Source organism: Equus quagga, chromosome 4 (assembly GCF_021613505.1).
Source record: "Equus quagga isolate Etosha38 chromosome 4, UCLA_HA_Equagga_1.0, whole genome shotgun sequence".
Classification (NCBI taxonomy): Eukaryota; Metazoa; Chordata; class Mammalia; order Perissodactyla; family Equidae; genus Equus; species Equus quagga.
The window spans coordinates 111,373,753-111,396,000 of NC_060270.1; the positions used below are offsets into that span (position 1 = coordinate 111,373,753).

At 35.8% G+C, this 22,248-nt stretch overlaps 1 protein-coding gene across 2 annotated transcripts in view; it reads right to left on the minus strand.

Annotated features, from left to right (window-relative positions):
- Nucleotides 1-22,248, minus strand: part of SLC25A12 (solute carrier family 25 member 12) — a 95,010-nt gene that overhangs the window by 39,568 nt on the left and 33,194 nt on the right. Inside the window, exons 1-4 of one of the 2 annotated variants that reach the window (XM_046659127.1) lie at nucleotides 19,020-19,129; nucleotides 14,324-14,427; nucleotides 10,778-10,917; nucleotides 902-1,048 (exon numbers count right to left, since the gene is read on the minus strand). In XM_046659127.1, coding sequence (XP_046515083.1) covers nucleotides 902-1,048; nucleotides 10,778-10,917; nucleotides 14,324-14,375 — 339 coding nt within the window. In that variant the 5' untranslated portion in view covers nucleotides 14,376-14,427; nucleotides 19,020-19,129. Of the gene's footprint in view, nucleotides 1-901; nucleotides 1,049-10,777; nucleotides 10,918-14,323; nucleotides 14,428-19,019; nucleotides 19,136-22,248 lie in introns of those variants that run through there. The other variant, XM_046659126.1, reaches the window with a different exon arrangement.

Genomic DNA, 22,248 nt, shown 5'->3' on the forward strand with positions numbered 1-22,248 from the left:
GAGATGGGTGTCAAGGAGGTGAAACGTGTAGGAGAAAGTGACATGCTCCATGTTCAAATTCACTGAAGAAAAAGAACAGAAGTTGATCTTTCTACCCCAGTCTAAATCAGGGATAATGATCTTCAGCTGAAACAACAAAAGCACCCATTGGCTTCCCTCCATTTAAAACAAGCAGAAATCAAAAACTTATACATAAGTACAACACATGAACAAGAAAACTGGTACGTGAGGAAAGTTTCACCACTCTTTGTGAGGAAGTGGATGACATCAGTTTGCTATTGGTCCAGATGATTACTTTACAGAGATTAGCAGTTTGACAGAACAAAAAACTGTCTGGTCCATGCAAACTGAATGTACAGGTGAAGGGGCAGAGAGAGGAGTGAGCCAGAAGCTGGTGCCCACATATTTCCTCCATACCTTCTGCCATGGCCTTGGTTATTAAAAGAGTGTAGAGGCCAGTGACGATTCCTCTAGCAAACAGCACCCTGCAGGCAACAAAGGAAAGAGCCATCCTTATAGCAAGGCTTTGGGAGCTTGGTGAGATGGAAAGAGGCCAAGGTGAAGGCAGTTGTGTCTGGGAGAGGTACCGCCCACTGGAAAAAGTAATTGCACACTCTTGTCTACAAATTTCCTTGTTTTCTTTAGTTGCACTCCGTAAATGGAAATAAACAATCTGGAAATACATGAGAGCAAGACGGTGGCTCTGAAAAAAGCTATGATCTGGGGAAAGACTATTCACCATCACTCCCACCTCCCTTACACACATACCTGTTTACCTTCTACCAGCCAAGCATATAGTTAGAACAGTTGACAGTCAGATGGGTCCAAGGAAGCAACCCAGGACCCAATGGTTCAAAAGGTTTAAGGAAATAAAAAGTTGAAGTACTTGCTTTTTACTTACTGAAACTAAGTTCTCCTCCACGAAGGGAGTAAGCATGTGAGACCGAATGGTAACCATGATGTCACTGAAATCCAGACCAGAAATCAGGCCACTTTTGCTTTTGTCTTTCAGTGCAAAGGCTTGTCTTGCATGTTCCAATTGTAGCTCCTGAAGGCAAAAGTTAGAAATAGGGCATTAGATTTGTTAAAGCACATGCCTACTGTAAGCTTTGAAAAGGAGGGACAGACATCCTTCCCCTACATGCACTTACCACAGAAATGAACAATGTATAGCTCTGAGTTTACAACAAAACTTTTAATTTATTTTTAAAAGCACATGTTTTCTGAGAAAATGTATTATAGTACTCCTCAGGGAGAAGAATGGATCACAGCATGGCAATAAAGAAAAGGGAGGAGAAAAACACCACTCACGTGAAAAGTTATACGTTACTTATAACTTTTAACTTCAACTTTACTCTGTACGTTTTCAGTGCTTTATTTTAACCTTTAAAGTAAGCAGAAATTTATTCTCTCCTGCCTGAAGGCATTCTTGTCATCTAAGAATACTTTCTGAATTAAAAGTTTAGATTTATTTCCAGTTTTCAATTTTAAATGTTGCAATCAAAGTGTTTCTCACTCTCATGCTCTCTCTCTCTTTCCCTCAACGAATTAGAGGCCATTTTTCAAACAATTTTTTAAAATGAACTTAGTGAGAAACTCTACTGATTGGTAAATGCAATATTTAGTTAGTGATCCTAACATGAAAGTTACGAACAGCAAACTGCACAACTAGTGTTCAGCTATCACTCCATCCGGCTTTGGGCACAGTTACTCACAAACTGTGAAACAATCCAGAAGACCTCTGAACTTTTGAACCACTGGACAGTGAAACTCTGTAATAAGTGATATCAATAAAATATGCCAGTAGTACCCTAAGTATTATGCGAAAGTCTAATTTAGAGTATTTCTGCCCTGAGGACCCACAACATAATCCAAATAAATCTGTTATCACAACATAATGGTGCTACTGGATGGCATTTTCACACTATTTGCAACTCTGGAAATAATATTCATATCTAAATACATAAATATTCATAGATAAAACTAAATATTGCAATTTTCATTATCATTTATTTATGAAAGTCTCACTGTTTTACTAATTTATTTAATTATATTTTCCTATGGACTTGTGATATCTCAATGGTAATTCAAAGACGTTAAAATTACTTCAGCAGGAGTTTGTCTTACAATAATTCATTAAGCTATACATTTGTTTTATATGGCTTTCTGTATTTGTATGATACTTAACAATAAAACAAGCTTTAAAAATATTTTTTCTTAGCAGGTTGATAGGCTAGAGACGTATATCAAACCTACTAAACCTTCCAATAGTCTTAACAAGCATTAAATGACAACATTGAGAAAAACATCTAAACATTTTAAAATCTATCATCAAACGTCTAAATATTTGGATTTTCCTGAAAAGAGCAATAGAAGTGGAGAAACTAAAACCCTGATTTTAGCTGGTAAATATGTATGAAAGATAAAGGGTACAAAACAAACAACCAGAACAATTTGACAACGTTTTCTCATTTTTCCCCTTCTACTTTTTTTAAATTTCAATTTTATTCAGGTAGAATTGACAAATAAAACTGTAATATATTTAAAGTGTACAACGTGATGATCTGATATATGTATACACTATGAAAGGATTCCTACCATCGAATTAAGACATCCATCATCTCATATATCTATCTCTTTTTTTTATGACACCACTTAAGTTCTATTCTGTTAGCAAATTTCAATTATGCAATACAGTATTATTAACCACAGTCACCACGTTATACATTAGACTCTCAGACTTTATCTTGTAACTGAAAGTTTGTACCCTTTTCCTAGCCTCTCCCTATTTCTTCCACCTCCCAGCCCCTGGCAACCAATATTCTACTGTTTCTATGTGCTCAACTTTTTTTTAGATTCTACATTTAAGCGTACCATGTATTATTTATCTTTCTCTGTCTCGCTTATTTCACTTCATCCATGCTATTACAAATGGCAGGATATCCTTTCTTTTAGGATGAATAATATTCCATTGTGTATATACACACCACATTTTCTTTATCCACTCACCTGTCAACAGACGCTTAGGTTGTTTCTATACTTTACTATTGTGATAATGCTGCAATAAACACAGGAATACAGTTATTTCTTTGAGATACTGATTTCATTTCCTTTGGATATATACCCAGAAGTGGGATTGCTGGATCATATGATGGTTCTATTTTTTTTAATTTCTTGAGGAACTCTATGCTGTTTTCCATAGTGGCTGGCTGTACCAGTTTATATTCCCATTACCAGTGTATAAGGGTTCCCTGTTCTCCACATCCTTGCCAGGATTTGTTGTCTCTGGTCTTTCTCATAATAGCCATCTTAACAGGTGTGAGGTGATATCTCATTGTGATTTTGATTTGCATTTCCCCAATGATTAGTGATGTTGAAGAACTTTTCATGTAGCTGATGGTCATTTGTATGTCTTCTTTGAAAAAATGTCTATTTAGTTCTCTTGTCCATTTTTTAAGTGAGTTATTTGAGGATTTTTGCTACTGAGTTTCATGAGTTCCTTGTATATTTTGGATATTAATCCCTTATTAGACACGTGATTTGTAAATATTTTCTCCCATTCCATAGGCTGCCTCTTCATTTTATTGATGGTTTCTTTTGCTGTGCAGCTTTTCAGTTTGAGGTAGTCCCACTTGTTTATTTTTGCTCTTATTGCCTTTGCTTTGGTGTCAAATTCAAAAAATCATCATAAGACTGATGTCAAGGAGCTTACCCCCTACGTTTTCTTTCAGGAGTTTAAAGTTTCAGGTGTCATATTCAAGTTTTTATTCTATTTTGAGTTGATTTTTGTGTATGGTATAAGATAGTTGTCCAGTTTCATTCTTTTGCATGTGACTATCCAATTTTCCCAGCACCATTTATTGAAGAGATACCCTTTCCCCACTGCATATTCTTGGCTCTTTTGCTGAAAATTAATTGACCATATATACCATACATGGGTTTATTTCTGGGCTCTCTATTCTGTTCCATTTGTCTATGTGTCTGTTTTTATGACTATATTGTTTTGAATACTATAGCTCTGTAATATAGTTTGAATTCAGGAAGTGTTATGCCTCCAGCTTTGTTCTTTCTCAAGATTGCTTTGGCTATCTGGAGTCTTTTGTAGTTCCATACAGATATTAGGATTGTTTTTTCCATATCTGTGAAAAATGCCATTGGAATTTTGATACGGGTTGCACTGAATCTATAGATAGCTTTGGGTAGTATGAACATTTTAACAATATTCTTTCAATCCATGAACAGGAAATATCTTTCTAGTTATTTGTGTTTTCTTTAATTTCTTTCATCGTCTTATGATTTACAATGTACGAATCTTTCAATTCCATGGTTAAATTTATTCCTAAGTATTTTATTCTTTTTGGTGTTATTGCAAATGGGGTTGTTTTAATTTCTCTTTCCAATAGTTCATTGTTAGTGTATAGAAATGCAACTGATTTTTGTATATTGATTTTGTATCCTGCAACTTTCCTGAAGTCGTTTACTAGTTCTAACGACTTTGTGTCTTTTTGGTAGAGTCTTTACGGTTTTCTGTATACTATATCATGTCATCTGCAAACAGGGACAATTTCACTTCTTCATCTCCAATTTGGATGCCTTTTCTTTCTTTTTCTTCCCTAATTGCTCTGTCTGAAGTTTCCAGCATTGTGTTGAAAAGTGGTGAGAGCAGGCATCCTTGTTTTGTTCTGAACTTACAGGAAAAGCTTTCAGTTTTTCACTTTTGAGTATGATGTTAGCCATAGCTTGTCATATATGGCCTTTATTATGTTGCAGTATGTTCCTTCTATACCTAATTTAAGAGTTTTTATCATGAAAGGATGCTGAATTTTCTCAAATGCGTTTTCTGTACCTCCATCTATTGAAAAGATGATATGATTTTTATCCTTCCATTTGTGGTTTATCAGATTTAATGATTTGTCTATCCATCCTTGCATCCCAGGAATAAATCCCACCTGATCATGGTGTATGATCTTTTTAATGTACTACTAAATTCAGCTTTTTTCTGAGGGTATTTGCATCTGCCTTCGTCAGGGATACTGGCTTGTAATTTTCTTCTCTTGTAGTGTCCTTGTTTGGCTTTGGTATCAGGGTAATACTGGTCTTAAAAAATGAATTTGGAGGAGGTGTACCCTCCTCTTCCATTTTTTAGAAGAGTTTGAGAACAACTGGTATTAATTCTTCTTTAAATGTTTGGTAGTATTCACTAGTGAAGCCATCTGGTCCTGGACTTTTGTTTGTTGGTAGGTTTTTTTTTTTTTTTTAAGATTTTATTTTTTCCTTTTTCTCCCCAAAGCCCCCCGCTACATAGTTGTATATTCTTCGTTGTGGGTTCTTCTAGTTGTGGTATGTGGGACGCTGCCTCAGCGTGGTTTGATGAGCAGTGCCATGTCTGCGCCCAGGATTCGAACCAACGAAACACTGGGCCGCCTGCAGCGGAGCGCGCGAACTTAACCACTCGGCCACGGGGCCAGCCCCTGTTTGTTGGTAGGTTTTTGATTACTGATTCAATCTTACTAGTAATTGCTCTGTTCAAATTTTCTGTTTCTTCATGATTCAGTCCTGGTAGGTTGTATGTTTCTAGGAATTTACCCATTTCTTCTATGTTATCTCATTTGTTGGCGTATAACTGTTTATAGTAGTTTCTTATGATCCTTAGTATTTCTATGTTACCATTTGTAAAGTCTCTTTCATTTCAATTTGAGTCTTCTTTTTTTCTTAGTTGGTCTAACTAAAGGTTTGTCAGTTTTGTTTGTCGTTTCAAAAAACAAGCTCTTAGTTTCATTGATCTTTTCTATTGTCTTTCTAGTCTCCATTTCATTTATTTCTGCTTTGTCTTTGTTATTTCCTTCCTTCTACTGACTTTGGGCTTAGTTTATTCTTCTTTTTCTAGTTCCAAGAGGCATAAAGGTAGGTTGTTTATTCTGATCTTTTTGTTGTTGTTATTAATGTAGGTGTTCGTCACTAAAACTTCCCTCTTAAAATTGCTTTTGCTGCATCCCATAGGTTTTGGTATGCTGTGTTTCCATTTTCATGTCTCATAATTTTTTATTTCCCTTTTGATTTCTTCTATGACCCACTGATTGTTCAGGAGCATGTTGTTTAATCTCCACATATCTGTGAATTTTCCTCTTCTACTTTAGTCATTCTCCCTAACTCACTCCATCTTCCTATCACCTCAGCTCCAACCACACCACCCTCCCAACAAAGCAGCAATTTTTGGTCTTTATTTCAGCCTTAAAATATGGTTGAAAGTGTTCTCCGTAGAAAGGATATCCCTGAGCAGCATCAGCAGCAGACACAGGTCCATTCCACATCTTATAAACATTTTCCCTTCCTCACTTCTCCTTTTTTGCTCCTTCTTTATATCTTTGTTGTGTCTTTGTTTTCTCCATGCATATGTCTTAGCTTCTTAGAAATATTCAGTGGCAACCATGGGCATAAATAAGCCTTACTAATGACACTCAGTACTAAAGAAAATGTGAACCTTTATATTAAAGACAAAGCAGAATCCTCAATGCAAGAGGATTATAAGAAAAGATTTTCTATTAGGTCAACAGTTGAAAGATTCTTATGTAGCTTTTAAAGACAGATTTTTTAATTATCACAAGTGAAACTATAGAGTTTAAGGGACTGGCTTCCAAACAATCCAGGAAGGGGTAGAATGGAAAGTATAGATAAAACAAGATTGGCCAACAGTTAATAATTGTTGAAGCTGGTTAATGGGTACACAGAGGTTCATTAAACTATTCTATTTTTAAATATATTTGAGGTCCTTAAAGATAAAATGTTTTAAAAATTAAAATTAAGGACTTCAAAATGAGAAGCAAAACAAAGGAAAAAAGCTCCATATATAAAGCTCTCAATTCATGTAGTATAATTAAAACATCAGAATAGAATAGACTATAAAATATCTTCAGTAAATGCAAGGGAAGCAACAATGAGAGTATGCCATCTTTAAAGAAATCTTAAAAAACACTAGTTGGAAGGACATTTCCTTTTAAAAAAAATCATCTCTTAAACATAAAATATTTTCAACATTTTCAGTTTGAGCATTTTACAAGGTCAGTGAGGTGGGCACTAACAGTGAAAGTATTAGAACAAGCACTAGGTTCTACAAATATCCACATCTAAAGGATACAGTTTTCAAACTGTGATCACACTAAGGAAGGAAGGCAATACTCTGGGCTTATAAAAGATAAAATAAATAAGGATACTCTAAAAAGAGATTTTATCTAAAAAGATAAAGATACTCTAATAAATAAAAGATAAAATAAATTTGCTTCTGCATTGAGAGGGTGAGTAGGGGACTGAGAAAAAGGCAAAGAAAGGACGTTGTGCCAAAGCTAAAGATCTTACGCACTTGGAAATGGATTTCACCTAAATATGAGATGAAAATAGCAGAGCTTCAGAAATGGTGTGGCTTTGGATGAGACTGAACTAGTACACTTAGCTCTGCTGTTTTCCAAAACCCTATTCTTCACTAAAATCACAGTAAAGGAACTAAAAACAAAATAAAACAGAAACTCAAGACAAAGAGAATAGAAAAGGAGAAGAAAGCAACTACATTTTTAAGGTTAGAGAGCAGGAGGGCAAGTAAACTGACTTGGCAGACCCAAGAAAACCAGAAGTGGAGAAAGTCTAAAAGTAATCCAATGTGCATGACAGAACCTCCCAAAGACCCAGGAATTGACTGCACTAGTACCCCTGGAAGTGACAGGAAAGGTGAAGCTGAACACAGGAGGCTTAGATAGAAGGTTGTTTAAAAAGCAGTTAGTTACCCGCCTTACCCCACCGTAGCCAGGCCTCTGCCCTTTCCCAACCCTGGCAGAGTTTTACCGTCTGGAGAGTCTAACAGATCTGTGGACTAGGGGAGACCAGGCACAGTTAAGAAGAGGTAATTAAACCAAAGTCCATGCCCACACTGAACGTTGAGACCTCCAACCCTCTTGTCTTACTCAGCAACCAGAATGTCAAAAGACAGATCTCACATTCCAGATGGGAGGCCAGATAATTATTCTCTGATTCTCCAGGTCAAAAGAAAAGACCTGAACATACAGACATTAGAAGGTCCCCAATAAAACAGCCCAGCCAGAGAACTTTACAGTAAGAGTTAGTAAGTACTACCATGAACCCAAAGCTCTCACTAAGCTTCAATCTTAAATATGAAGAGGACCAAGGACCATCAGACATATGAGAAAAGCCACTAACATGAAAAACAGAGATCCAAACTAAGAACAAGAAAGAAACTCGGAAGAAACAGGCACTTTGCAGGAAGAAGAAAATTAGCAAGAACACACAAACAAAAAACTCTGTCTTTAATATCTTTGGAGAAGTAAAATAGTACATCCACGAAAGAAGAACAGCGTGCTGCTTTTAAAAAGAAATATTCCGAAGGCAAAAAGAGCTCCTGAAAATTAGAAATAGAACAAACAAACAAAAAAACTTAACAGAAGGTTCAGAAGGAAAATAGGAAAGAAAAGAAAACTAAAGGTTCATACATTTAATATTTTACTAGTTCTATAAAGGAAGAAAATAGAAGTAAATAAGAAAAGCAATAAGAATATTTTCAAGAATTAAAGGACAGAAATTTTCAAGTTAGAAGAGGCCACTGAATGTCCAGTACGACAAATAAAAATAAACACACACCAAGCAATATCACTGTGAAATTTCAAAACACTGACGAGAAGAAAAAAATCTTAAAATGCCCCAGAGTGGAAAAAAAAAGTTTCAAAACAGAATCAAGAATGAGAATGGCATTGGACTTCTCAGTGGCAATACTGGAAGCTAGAAAACAAAAGAGAAATGCTTTCAAAATTAGGAGGAAAATAAATTCCTACTGGAATTCTATACTCAGCCAAACTAAGAGTAATGACAGAGCAGAGGTTTTCAGACATGAAGGTCTCACAAAAAGTTATTTTATTTTCCTCAGGAAGCCCCTGCAGGAAGTATTCCACCAAAAAGAGGAAGTAAACCATAACAAAGGAAGAGATGAAATCCAGCAAACAGGAGAGTCAACAGAAGAGAAAGACAAATGGATGCCCCAGGATGAAGCTGAAGGGAGACCAGACTGACAGCTATGCAACCAGTACGAAGTCCAGCCTCCGACCATGAAGTAGGTCAGAAAGTTACAGGAAAATGGTGCAGGGTCTATGGAAAACAGTCTGGTGGTTCCTCAAAAAGTTAAACATAAAATTACCTTATGAACTACCAATTCCACTCCTAGAGATACATTCAAACGATCTGAAAACAGGTATGCAAACAAATACTTGTACACCAATGTTCACAGCAGCACTATTTACAACAGCCAAAAGCTGAGAACAACTCAAGTGACCATCAACTAACGAATATCTGGATAGACAAAATATGGTATATCAATACAATGGAATATTACTCAGTCATAAAAATGAATAAAGTACTAATACGTGCTACAATGTGGATAATCCTTGAAAACCTTATGCTAAGTGAAAAAAAGCCAGACACAAAAAGTCATATTGTATAATTCCATTTATATGCAATCTCCAGAAAAGGTAAATCTATAAAGACAGAAAGTAGATTGGTGGTTGCCAGGGGCTGGGGAAAGGCAGAAATGAAGAGTGACTGTTTAATGGGTACAGGGTTTTCTTTCGGGGTGATGAAAAGGTTTTGGAATTAGACAGAGATGGAGGTTACACAATACTGTGAATCTACTAAATGCCACTAAATTGTGCACTTTTATATGGTTAATTTTAAGTTAAGTGAATTTTACCTCTGTTTTTTAAAAAAAGAAAGAAAGCTCATCGAGAGCTCCAAGAAGATGAAATTGATAGAATACCTAATGTGTTTTAAACATTAAAATGAGATTTTAATAACTGAGGCAAAGTTTGAGAATGAATTAGCACTAACGCACAGAAAACTAAACAAATAAGAAAAACTAGAAACTCTAAGAAAAGTAATCATTTTAGTCACGCATAGTGTTTACAAAATTATAGTAATTCAAATATAATTATTGATCTCAAGAATCGTAAAGTAATTCTATGGGAGGTGGGGACAGAAGATGTCCAAGTCTGTGCTGGGGAGGGAGAGGAGAAAGAACCAGCCCCTAATCTTCCACAAGTAGAATTCAATCAAAAATACCTAAAAGGAAAAATTACAAAGTGTCAGCACAAGTTTATTATTTAAAGCTCTGGAAGTAAACACTGAAGGAAACCATTATAAGAGTTTAAAGAAGTTGCCTCCGGGAGAGGGAAATGAAAAATGGAGGTAAGATGCCACAGAGCATTGCTATTTTTGGTAATAAACTTAATAAAACTAAAATGGAAGGAGGTAGAGGAGGAATGGCATATATTTACACCAGTTATGAAAACCAGCCAGCCCTGGTGGTCTAGTGCTTAAGATTCAGTACTCTTACCACCGAGGTCTGGGTCCATTTCCCAGTCAGGGAACCACACCATCCATTTGTCAGTTGTCATATTGTGGCAGCTGCATGTTGTTGTGATGCTGAAAGCCATGCCACCGGTATTTCAAATATCAGCAGCATCGCTCATGGTGGACAAGGTTCAGAAGAGCCTCCAGACTGAGACAGAACAGGAAGAAGGACCTGGTCACCTACTTCCGAAAAAGTGGTCATGAGAACCCTAGGAATAGCAGCAGAGCATTGTCTGATCTAGCACCAGAAGGGGAGAGGATGGCGCAAATAGACTGGGCAGAGTTCAGCTCTGCTATACCAGGAGTCACAGGGTCACTAGGAGTTGGAATTGACTCTGACAGTAGTAACAACAACAAAAATGAAAACTAAGCTCACCTGGAGAAACTGTGTGAACTCTGTGTAGTTAAGATGCTTCTTCCGATTATGCCCAAAATGTAGTCGGATAAATTCACAGTCCCAGTTAAAAGGGATATGATGATGAATAATAGTCTGTCCAAAAATTTCTTTGACATTTTCTTAAAAGGGAAAACAAAAAAATAAATTATATGTGGAATAAGTAGTTTAGTCCACTGCAATGTTCCTACAGAAAGAAATTAAGAGAAATTTTAAAAGTCAATATTATCTGCTTCTGTTAAGATTAGCTGCAAATTTTTTTGTGCCCAGAAACCCATGCACAGGAACACAATTGATACAAAATATAATTTTACACTTAAGATTGTGTACCATTACATATAAGGCCATGAGATTCTTAATTTCTTTGATTTAATTTTAATTAGGAAGTGATTTATATCTTGCACTATAAATGGCTGCTACTTTGCATTCCAGTATAAAATCAATAGTGTTTTCCGGGTTCCTCAAGGAGTCGAATTAAGTCCTTTATCAGAAGCATGAATACCTAGATTACAGTATAATGCAATATTTGTCATACTAAGTATGGTTTGATTGAGGCTTGATTATTACATTCACACTAGCCTGAATATGTCTATTGAAGATAGGTAATAAGAAATACTACCAAAAGCATATCATTAGCTCAGCAGCAAGCACCTTATTAAAAGCTTCTGATATTGTCAAAAGTATGGTCTTGACAGAAAGCTTCAAAATCCCCATAAAAACCATGATTATCAGTCTCAACTATTAAAATAGTTTAAGGTAAGTGAAATTAGTGATTCACTTTTAAATAAAGAAGGACTAACCACTGTGCACTAACTTTTAGGTAGGAACCAGTCACACTGTTAATATACAACCAAAACCCTCTGACAGCATGTCTTCATGCATAACAATGCCATTCACCTTCTTCCACAGTTCTACGCTTACTATAAAAGTCAATTCACAAATGACTGGCACTTTAACAAGCATAGACTGGATAGACTAATTAGAAGCTCATGCCAAAAAAAAAAAAAAAAAAATCATTAACGAAGTTAAGAAAGCAGGAAGCCTGTTTTACAGATGTCTTAAGAACAAAATTATTTTCAAATTTGAGCCAATTATATTAGTGAAAGGGTTTTACCATTGATAGCTATCAATTATAGGAGAGAATTAGTAAACACAAGTTTAATGTTTTATAATCTTCAACTATGCTATTTTATCTAATTTCTGCTAATTCTTTGAATAAGATACAGATCTCGTATTGTAAATGGTTTAATGGATTCCCTTTAGTTTTATATACCTTTCTTCCTTGATAAAAGCATTGCTATGGGGGAGGGTGTGTGTGTGTGTGTGTGTGTATAAGAATCCTAAACTGGAAATTCTACAAGTCTTGACTCAATACAACAGCTCTGAATAGGTCACAGTAATCAGTAAGTTGGAAGAAGGCATTGGATGTCACTGGGGAGATGGGATTCTCATCTTTTCTTTCAAATGGAATGTAGCATTTATTTCTTGCCTAAGTAGCAACAGTATTTCAGAGTTTTCAAATCATGTCAAATTATTTTCACCTCCCACAAACATAAAGTAAATATATGGGTTGTTTCTAAAAGCAAAGAATTAACTCAAAATCAATTCATGGGATCCTGGCTTTTAACCAACACAAAAGACTACCCTTAAATCTATATGAAACGTGAACAAGTTGTAAAATATGCTAAAGTTTACAAGATAATTAAGATAATAAAGCTGACAAAAAATATTTAAAGCTAAAATATTATGGCAGATCAGCAAAGATTTTTTAGAATCCTCCTAATTAATTAGCTGCTTCTATTCTCAAATTACTTAATTTGATTTCTTATTTTTAAGTTCTAACAAATAAAGGGTTAAACTAAGAGAACATGGGGAAATTAAGGGAAAACAGAATAGGATAACTTACATTACTATATATATTTAAGTAATATTAATTATTAAAAGGAATGAGTTGTTTTATGACAACCTTCATTTTAAAGGTCACAATCTCTCCAAACTCAAATATTTGATAAGAAATTTACATATTGTTACCTAGATAAGTTTTATATAATGGTGGAATAAAACTGAATTCCCTCTATATGATCAGAAAACATCAAAACCTCCAGTGTAAAGCTATATCAAAGTCAAAGATTCAAAAGCTTTCAAACTATGAAAGTTTAACTATGAAAATTGTTTTCTATTATCATAAAAAAATTTATAAACCAAAATTATAATGCATAATTTACATTCAGAAAAATAGCTCTATAATAAAAACTTTACCTAAAATCCTATTTTGTAAACTTCCTAGCAACCTCTAAATAAGATCCTAGAATATCTTTGAAACAATTAAAATGATGACCTAAATTACTCATAGTAATCTCCCCAAATATTGAAGTATCATTTACCATTAGTATTGTTTGAATGTTTCCTACTTCTCCCAAAGTGGTCACTTGACAGCTTTGTGTATTTTATTATGACCATTATTATGTACTGCGGTTTACTGACTACCCCAGACACGTAATCATTTTAGCCATGTCACAGGCTACAACTATAGTTACTAGGACTATCAAAACTTCAAACCTACTTTGGTACCTCTTGATGTATCCCACTTCCCTTCTGTCGTTATTTCCACTACCAACTGCCTAAGGATAATTCAGGAAGCTTACAGAAACAATTAGTGCAACTACGGTTTTGAAGTCCAATTCATAATTACCACTTCACTTTTACCAGGATGTGCTTATCAAAGAAAAAGTTACACAAAAGCTCCAGAACTGGAGAGCTTACACTTGTGTGAGGCAATCGCTCAAACAGCTGACATTCTTATCCGGTTTTATCAGGTTCTGCATGACATGAAAGGGAACACCAATAATCTTAAGTATATCCAATACATTTAATTGGAACTGCATAGCAAGTTTCTCCCCCCAGAGAGAATCCCGTCTTTCCAGTGGCAAACAAGGGTCTTTAGCTCTAAATAGCACTCCAAAGAGTGCTATTTCAGTGGCCAGAGTTCTGGCCGATGAAAGGGATACGACAGTCACATCTTACTGGCAGCAAGATCATGATCTAGTGTTTTATACTAGGTTGGCATTGCTAAGGGAAATAGGAATCCATTTGTTTTCTGACATATAGAAAACAACAGACCACTTTTTTACTTCCTGCAGAGCATGGGCTTATGAAAGAGATGGTTTATAATTCCTTTGAAGAGGGAATTGGGGCCAGATACAAAAGTAGCCTGTCATTATGTTCTCTTTGCTCAAAGGAGAGGAGCACAATGATTTGTCAAGAGGGCAGGTAATGGTGACAACTGTGATTAAGTAAAAATGTTCACAGACGTATAACATTAGTCAGTTTAGCTGTATCAGTCACTTATAATGATTGGACTAGATGAAATACACATTGAGGCATACATATTATGTAAATATGTCTTAGAGGTTTTAATTTCCCCAGCAGCCCACACTATGTCTCCCATCTCATCCACCCTCATCCCTCCCCTGGTCCTTATGGGAGCTTCCTACAGGTCTTGTTCACCTTTCTGCAGTACAAAATTACCTCTGACCGGGGCTGGCACTCTTCTCCAAGACTGCCACCATGCCTGCTCCATGAATGAGCCTGGAAGGAGCTGCTGTACCAACGGTGTGGCCAGAGAACTCCTCCTGTAGGTATACAAGCCATCAGCCCTGTGACACAGCCCACCTACCATCAGCCCAATGACATCCTGATTCCAAGGATTCCAGCCCAGCAGGAGCCACTGCTTCCAACTTACAGGCTTGAGATCAAACATTTTTATTGTCAGGGAAAAAAGTCCTCAATAGCTGAGTTTCACCTGCACAGTTCTTAAAGTGAAGTCAGAGAGGCTTTTAGAAGGACTCCCATCATGAACAATGAATATCCTTGTGTATAACTGAACAAAAACAATGGCGAGACTTGTGGAAGTAAAGAGTTTTTCACTGAAGGAAAACTTGGGGGGAAAGAAGAGGAACAACTAAGAGACCAAAAAAGAAAACAAAGGAAAACAAACAACAACAACAAAAAGATCAACAACAGGAACTTTCAAAGGAAGTCCCAACCAACATAGCATGTAGACTCAGGCCCAGACTTCCAGGTGAGTCGTTAGTTACCTGGGGGACCACCTCTGTTTTTCAGAGGAAAAGTATTTCTATCAACCCTTTACCTACCTCCAGAAGGGACTACTGTACAATCAGTCAACAGAGTGGTCCTGCTGCCAAGGATATGTAAAGGTCCGTTTCTCAGGTAAGATAAGTTTACATTTAAAGAGCATCTATTACCATAGAAGCTAGATGCTTCAACAGTCTATCGCCAAATGGCATAAAAACTAATAACACCATGTCCTTCTTTTACCTCAAACTCTAAGCTGATCTAGTAGCCTTGACTATTAAAATAACTTTCTCTGCAATATCTGAAAGGAGCCTCAAAAATTCTTCCTGACTTAATTTGATTGCCCAGGTGAAGCTCTAATTCTTACCAGAGTAAACTAGGTATTTATTACCATTAGAATTTCATATTTTTCCATGTCTATAGCTTTGTTTCCACTGAGAGAGGTACAACATTTTCATATCTACACTTCCATCTCCTGCACCTTTTAATAATAGCAATGGTTATGCCTAAACCACTCCAATCTTTTCTTCCCCTTAGGGAAAAATAGTCTATTTTAGAGGCACAAATGGAACACATTTTTATTTGCTGTACATATTGATCGTCAAACACAGTACAAAGTCAAAAGGAGTCTCTTCTTTTTGAGGGTTCTATAGCCAGGGGGTGAAGATGCGCCATTGGAAAAGCTCACTTTGGAGAGTTCCCATTCCTAGGCAAATACTTTGGAACACAATGTTGATGAAATTTTAATAGAAAACTTAGAATATATATAATATGTTTTATATTCACTTATTAGTTACTGGATAAGAGTCTGGATTTTGTTTTTTATTTTTTAGAAAGATCACATCTTTGTTAAAGCAATAGGCTTTTATTTTTTTAATTTGGGACAAATGCATGGCAGCTATTGACAACACAATGTAGTATAACTGGTTATTTAGCTTACCTCAACCTAATTCTACCCAGCAGAATATCTAGTATAATGGTGGATAAAAGTGAGACTAAGGCAAGTTTATACTGTATCTAGCACACATCAGTCATGCAAGGTCCTCTACAAGGCTCATGCCACCAGGCAGTAACAGATATACAAGCCATTAAGTAATTATCCACAGCATGCATTAGAAGTTTTATTAAAGGAACATCAAAGAGGAAACAATTAACTAATGGTTTTATTCACTCTTTTAAAAACTCCAGAACCCTCTCCTGAGCTTGCACATTCTGAAATGCATTACCAAGATCTCAATGGTAAGTTTTCTCCTCCAGAGTAAAGGTATCTCTAACAATAAGAAAAGCTTGTCTGGCACTCAAGTAAATGTTGTTCAATATCACTATTTATATAAATGCTTGTAAAGATGCACATAATTTAAGTATATAATTTGATGTGTATTAAAAGCATATCTAAAAAAACAAAAGCATAGATGAGAACAGTATATACAAGTACACAGATAACATCTTCATCATAGTCCACGAGAGATACCAATGGCATAATAGTCTTTCACCACACCATTACACCTTGCATCCAATATTCTCTCCCACCTTTCTCCCCTGATGTACACAAGAGAAAATTATACTTTAAATAAGCTCCAAACTAGAAAACATAAGGCCATTTGGTGAAAAGGATTTAGTTAGAATGGATATAAAATTTCCTTTTACCTAAACATATGTCTATAAATACATAAACACAATTCATTTTATTAAGTGGGTACAAACATGAAAACTGACCTTTATCATAGATCCAAAATCCTATAAAAATAAACTCCAAGTTAATTATTTCCTTATGCTGAAATTCTGTAGTCTTGAATACGGCCTGAAATGAGTGAGCCTTAGAAATCTTGTTAAATGACATTTGTAACAATTTCAATACTTTTCCTCTTTTCTTAAGAATATAAAATTAAACTTTCCTTCATTATGATTCTTCTCATCTTAGTTAAGAAAATTTATCTAAAAATGGATCCTCAAAACTAGGGAGGCAGGGCAGGAAAGGGAAATGGTCAAGGTCCCCAGGAAATAGGTGAGCACCATCAAATTAACCATCCAGCCTGCCAGGGACAATGCTGAAAGTGGGTTCGCCTTATTCTATTCTGTAAGAACTGTCCTATCTTTAGATTATGGAGCAGAAGAACGAAAGCTGGATTCTGGAGGGTTTATATGTTCTTCAGTTTATACCAGGGGCTATAAAAACTAAAACTGACTTGTTTTGCTTTTAATCCTAATTATATTTTCTTGAAATTCTAACTCACAAATCATAGTCTGAGGGAAAAACAAAAGATCTATAAAATGCTAAGTTTGGGATTTAACTATAAGCTTTCAATGCATGAAATAATAAGGTGTGCATAAACCACTCAGCTACTTCTTACACTCACTTTAATATACTAACCAACAATGACATGAGTCTCTATTGTTAGTCTGTTGGATGAATTGACTTGAGGGACTTGTTTTTAAAAGTAGAAATTGGGAAAAGCAATCAAATGGAGGTGACACAAAGAACCACAGTCCCAGGGTAGGAGGGACAAAATAAATTACAATTTGGTTTTGGGAAATCTAATTCTTAAACATTGGACACATGATAGAAGCACAGGTATACTGTCACTAATGCAGATATTTGTATCAAGTTATTTCCCAAGCATTTCTGCACCACATTCGGAAGTGAGACATGTGAACATGTGTGATACCTATTGAAAATTAAAAATGCAGCATTATTAGGGTACAGAGTTAATGCTGAATGATGAGATGATAAAGGTTTTATGTTGTAAACTATAGAATTTAGGAGTTTCTGAGAAAAGTCAACATTCTTTAAGAGGCAGAATGGCCAGAGCTTGCTCCAAAGTAGGGAGAATGACAAGATATATGCACAAACCTATGGAGCTCTGCATAGGTATTTACTTGGGAAAATCTTCTCATACAGAAGACAATTGAGTCAATGGGGAGAAGGAAGGAAACGGTCAATGCCAAGCTAGAAAATGTGCCCACTAAGATCACAGGAAAGGCACCACTGGTCCTTCCAAATCCCTGTACTTCCTTATCATTCATATCACGGCAGTAATACTTCTTCTTTTGGGTTTAACTAAAGGATATTTGTTTTATAACAAACCCTACAGTGAGTAAATATTTAGTGCTGTGGCTCAGGGAAAGCCTGATTTTCAAGAGTTTCTCTACCACATATTGATGCCAATTCATACCATAAAAGGGGCTCAAGTTCAGATGTATAAGACAAAGAGTCCTGGAGATCTGTTTCACAACAACGTGAATATACTCAACACTACTGAATTGTACACTTAAAAATGGTTAAGATGGTAAGGTTTATGTTATGTGTTGTTTTACAACAATAAAAAAAATCCCACTACAAAAAAAAAAGGGAGGAGGGCTCAAGGTCCTTGAAAACACTACATTGTTTTTATTGAAAAGACTGTTGCATGAAAAATGATCTGATACTTTTACTAAACACAAACTAATTTCTGCAAATAAGCATCTTTAAAAACTAATACATGGCTACAGATAGAAATCCTAGTTCATATGCTTGCACGACATCACAATGTTCTGGATCACATACCTACCAAAGGACTTAAATCAATACCTACATCCAACTCAGATGATAATTTTAATATCTAGCCTTGTTTCCTAAAACCAGAAATCAAAAATAGGTGTTCAGAGAATACTAACTATTCTTGCCTTAACTTCCTCCTTCAATTCCATCCTTGGTGGTCAAATGACATAGTAGCAATCTTCCAAAGATACTACAGAGAAGCTCTGAACTCTCTACCCAAAAATCTCTTAAAGAACACGATGATTATTCCATGTTGTCCATGGTGTGTTTCATAAAGAATTTTGCCCAGGCTGGCCCAGAACAAGAAAACTTTACACCACTTATTTTAGGAATGTGAAAGGGTCAGTGACTCAGTGAGCTGAAGCAACAGCATTCCTAGATTCCTTAATTTTTTGCAGTACTCTAACGCTTTGAAGAAAATAAAACCATTTGAATTTTATCTGTGTAAATCCTTTTAGGAAATTAATGCTTCACTTATTGACTAGCTCTTAAATAAGCAGCAATCTATATGTAGTTACTAGATTTACCAATTAAAGACTGGACCAGCCTCACTAACTTCACTTATCACGTACAATCTTTCTTTTTCCTTACCAAATGTCACCTCTCCATTTCCACTCTTGTCAAACAATTGGAAAGCCACTATGAACATGGAATCCGGAGCACATAAAACAGATTCAAATGCCAAAAACTCTTGATAGGAGATCAACCTGGAATAAAATATAAAATGTTATTGGCTGGTAAAGAAAGGGAAAACATCAGGCATTTAACCTGCCTTTACTGTATGAACTGTAGCTAAGGGGAACCAAATAATTGATGAAGGGAGATTTCTGTTTATAGAGGTAGTCCAGATTACAAAGAAAGAGAGAAGGAATGATAGAATATAAACCTTTTGTAAACCTCTAACAAATTAATGGACCTGGGCAATAATCAATAGCCCCTAATATCACAAAGAGACAACTAGACCAAAAATAATTAAACTTGAATCTCATCACGTCTCTAGATCAGAGTTTCTCAACCTTGGCACTCAACAGTGCCATTTTAAGCTAGACACTGTGGGGGCTGTGGGGGCTTCCGGTGCATTGTATCATGTTCAGCAGCATGGCCTCCACCACTAGATGCCAATAGCACCCACCCTGTTCAGAACCACTATTCTCTAGACGTAATCAACAATTTACAGAAAATACAAAGGAATATGGTAAACATCACCACAGAAACACAATCAGCAAAAATGCAGACTATAGGAAACTGCAGGGCAAACATTCTGAAGCTGGAAAAAAGTAAAAAATAAAAAAAACAACTTTTAATGAAGATATGGAGGAGAAGCTCATTAAAAACTCAAGAGATGTAGCAGTTAAATACAAGGTACAGATCTTATTTGGATCCTGAACCAAGCAAAGTAAAAAAAAATTTTTTTTAATTTATAACAACATCAGGAAGCGGAAATACTGGTACAATACAAATACTTGATGAATTAAGAAATCACTGTTAAAAGTTCTTGAAGAGGTTTGTTTTCAGTAATTTTTCTTATCTTTTAGAGGTACACACTGAGATATTTACAGATGAAATATGTCATCTGGAATTTGCTTCAAAATAATCCAAGGGATGCATCAACTAATGAACAGATAAAGAAGATGTGGTAAATATACACAATGGAATACTACTCAGCCATAAAAAAGACAAAATTATCCTATTTGCAACATGTGGATGGACCTTGAGAGCACTATGTTAAGCAAAATAAGCTAGACAGAGAAAGACAAACACTGCATGATTTCACTCATATGTGGAAGATAAACACATGGACAAAGAGAAGACATTTGTGGTTACCAGAGGGGAGGCGGGTGGGGGGTGGACATAAAGGGTAAAGGGACACATATATATGGTGATTGACAAATAATGTACAACTGAAATTTCACAACGTTATAAACTATTATGACCTCAATAAAATAATAATTAAAAGAATAACCCAGGGGATGAAGGAATGGGTGGAGTTATAAATGAAACAAATTTAATAATTATCTTAATAATTATTAAAAGTGGGTAATGAGTATATTGAATTTACTACATTATTCTCTGTTTTATATATGTGTGAAATGTCAGTAATAAAATTTTCTAAAGGAAAATTCAAAACAAAAACGGGGGAAACTAAAGCTTATTGAGTCCTATTATATTTAGGATTGTGAAATTAGCCAGTGGCCAAAATTACAGTGAAATTGCCTTCAATGATCTTATGGAGCTGTCATATGCCAGTTTAGAGTCATCTTCCATAGCAAGCTTGCTGCAAAGATTCCATACTACATTGCTGCTATTGGTGACTAGTATCCAAGTAACAACATTATAAAAATCTGTTTATATATATTACTTATATATTAGTATATGCAATATATTTATATATTAGTTGTAGTGCCACCTTTCATTCTCAAATGGCCTGGTTTGGACAATACATATACAGTCATCTTATCTAAAGGAATAGACCTAATCCTTAATGTAGCTTCTAGATCCACGGGATCTGACCTCTGCATACCTCCCCTTTGCTCTCTGCACTCCAGCCCACTCATTCTCAGATCCTAGAATAACCCACGCTCCTTCTACTCTGGGCCACCACTCAGCAATTCATTTTCCTTGGAATGATCCCACCATGCACAAACTTTTGCCCATTTAATTTGTACCCAATCTTTACAGAGCTCAGCTCAAACATCACTTCCTCAAGAGAACCATCTCAGAGACCCCAGATGACTTCACATCCCCTTTACACCCTTACAGCAGCACACTGTATTCTTTTAGTGCCCCTTGCAAAATTCTTAATAAAATAATTATGTAATTCATTGTTTAAAGTCTAATTTCCTACCAGAAGGTAGGCCTGTCACAGAGCACAGGCTTAATTCAGGGTAGGAACTCATAAATATTCTTGAATAAACTCAATTTAGAATATGTGACTTTTTAGAGACATGTTTCCCAACACGGTATTAGGAAAATGACTACATTTTACATTTCATTTTATGCCCCCACTCATGTAAGACATATTTTGAATTCAAAGTTACATTTTCTATTACTTAAAACATTTTGAAATATGTTTAAATTACACAAATTACATAATATCCAAAGCAATGATGTATACTACACCTTTGCTCTTTATTGAGGGAAAGGCTTGTGGCAGTATTATTCAGGGCACTGAAGACTATGCCCTCAGCGTGCCCATGCTGAAGAATCCTTAGTGAAATTAGGAGCTTCAGTGCCTAAGGAATCCTGAGGGGAACAATCCAATAATCAAAACTGTTTATCACGCCACATGTCACAATATATCCTATACACTGGTGTACTACTAAAAAAATACAGTAAAACTCAAAAGTGTGGTTATCATTACACAAACTTTAGGGTAGTAAAAACAAATGAAGTTATAACATATCAGGTATCATCATGACCATTCCTACATTCCTAAAATGCAATGGGAAATGTGTAGTGTTAAGCTCTGAACAAAATTAAAGATCAATGGTATGGTGTGATATGGTCTGAAAGTACGAGAATGTGTAACACAGAGTAGCGATCTAGGGGAGGAGTTAGAGACAAACTTCACTTTTTACATCACGTATTTCTAAAATGAGTGAAATTTCCTAATGAAGAATTAGCATTATTTCTTTTGATTATGAGAGTAATTTTAAAAATAAAAAGTAGCAGGGCCGGCTCTGTGGCCGAGTGGTTAAGCTCGCGCGCTCCGCTGCGGCGGCCCAGGGTTCGGATCCTGGGCGTGGACATGGCACCGCTCATCAGGCCACGTCTGAGGCGGTGTCCCACATCCCACAACTGGAAGGACCTGCAACTAAGA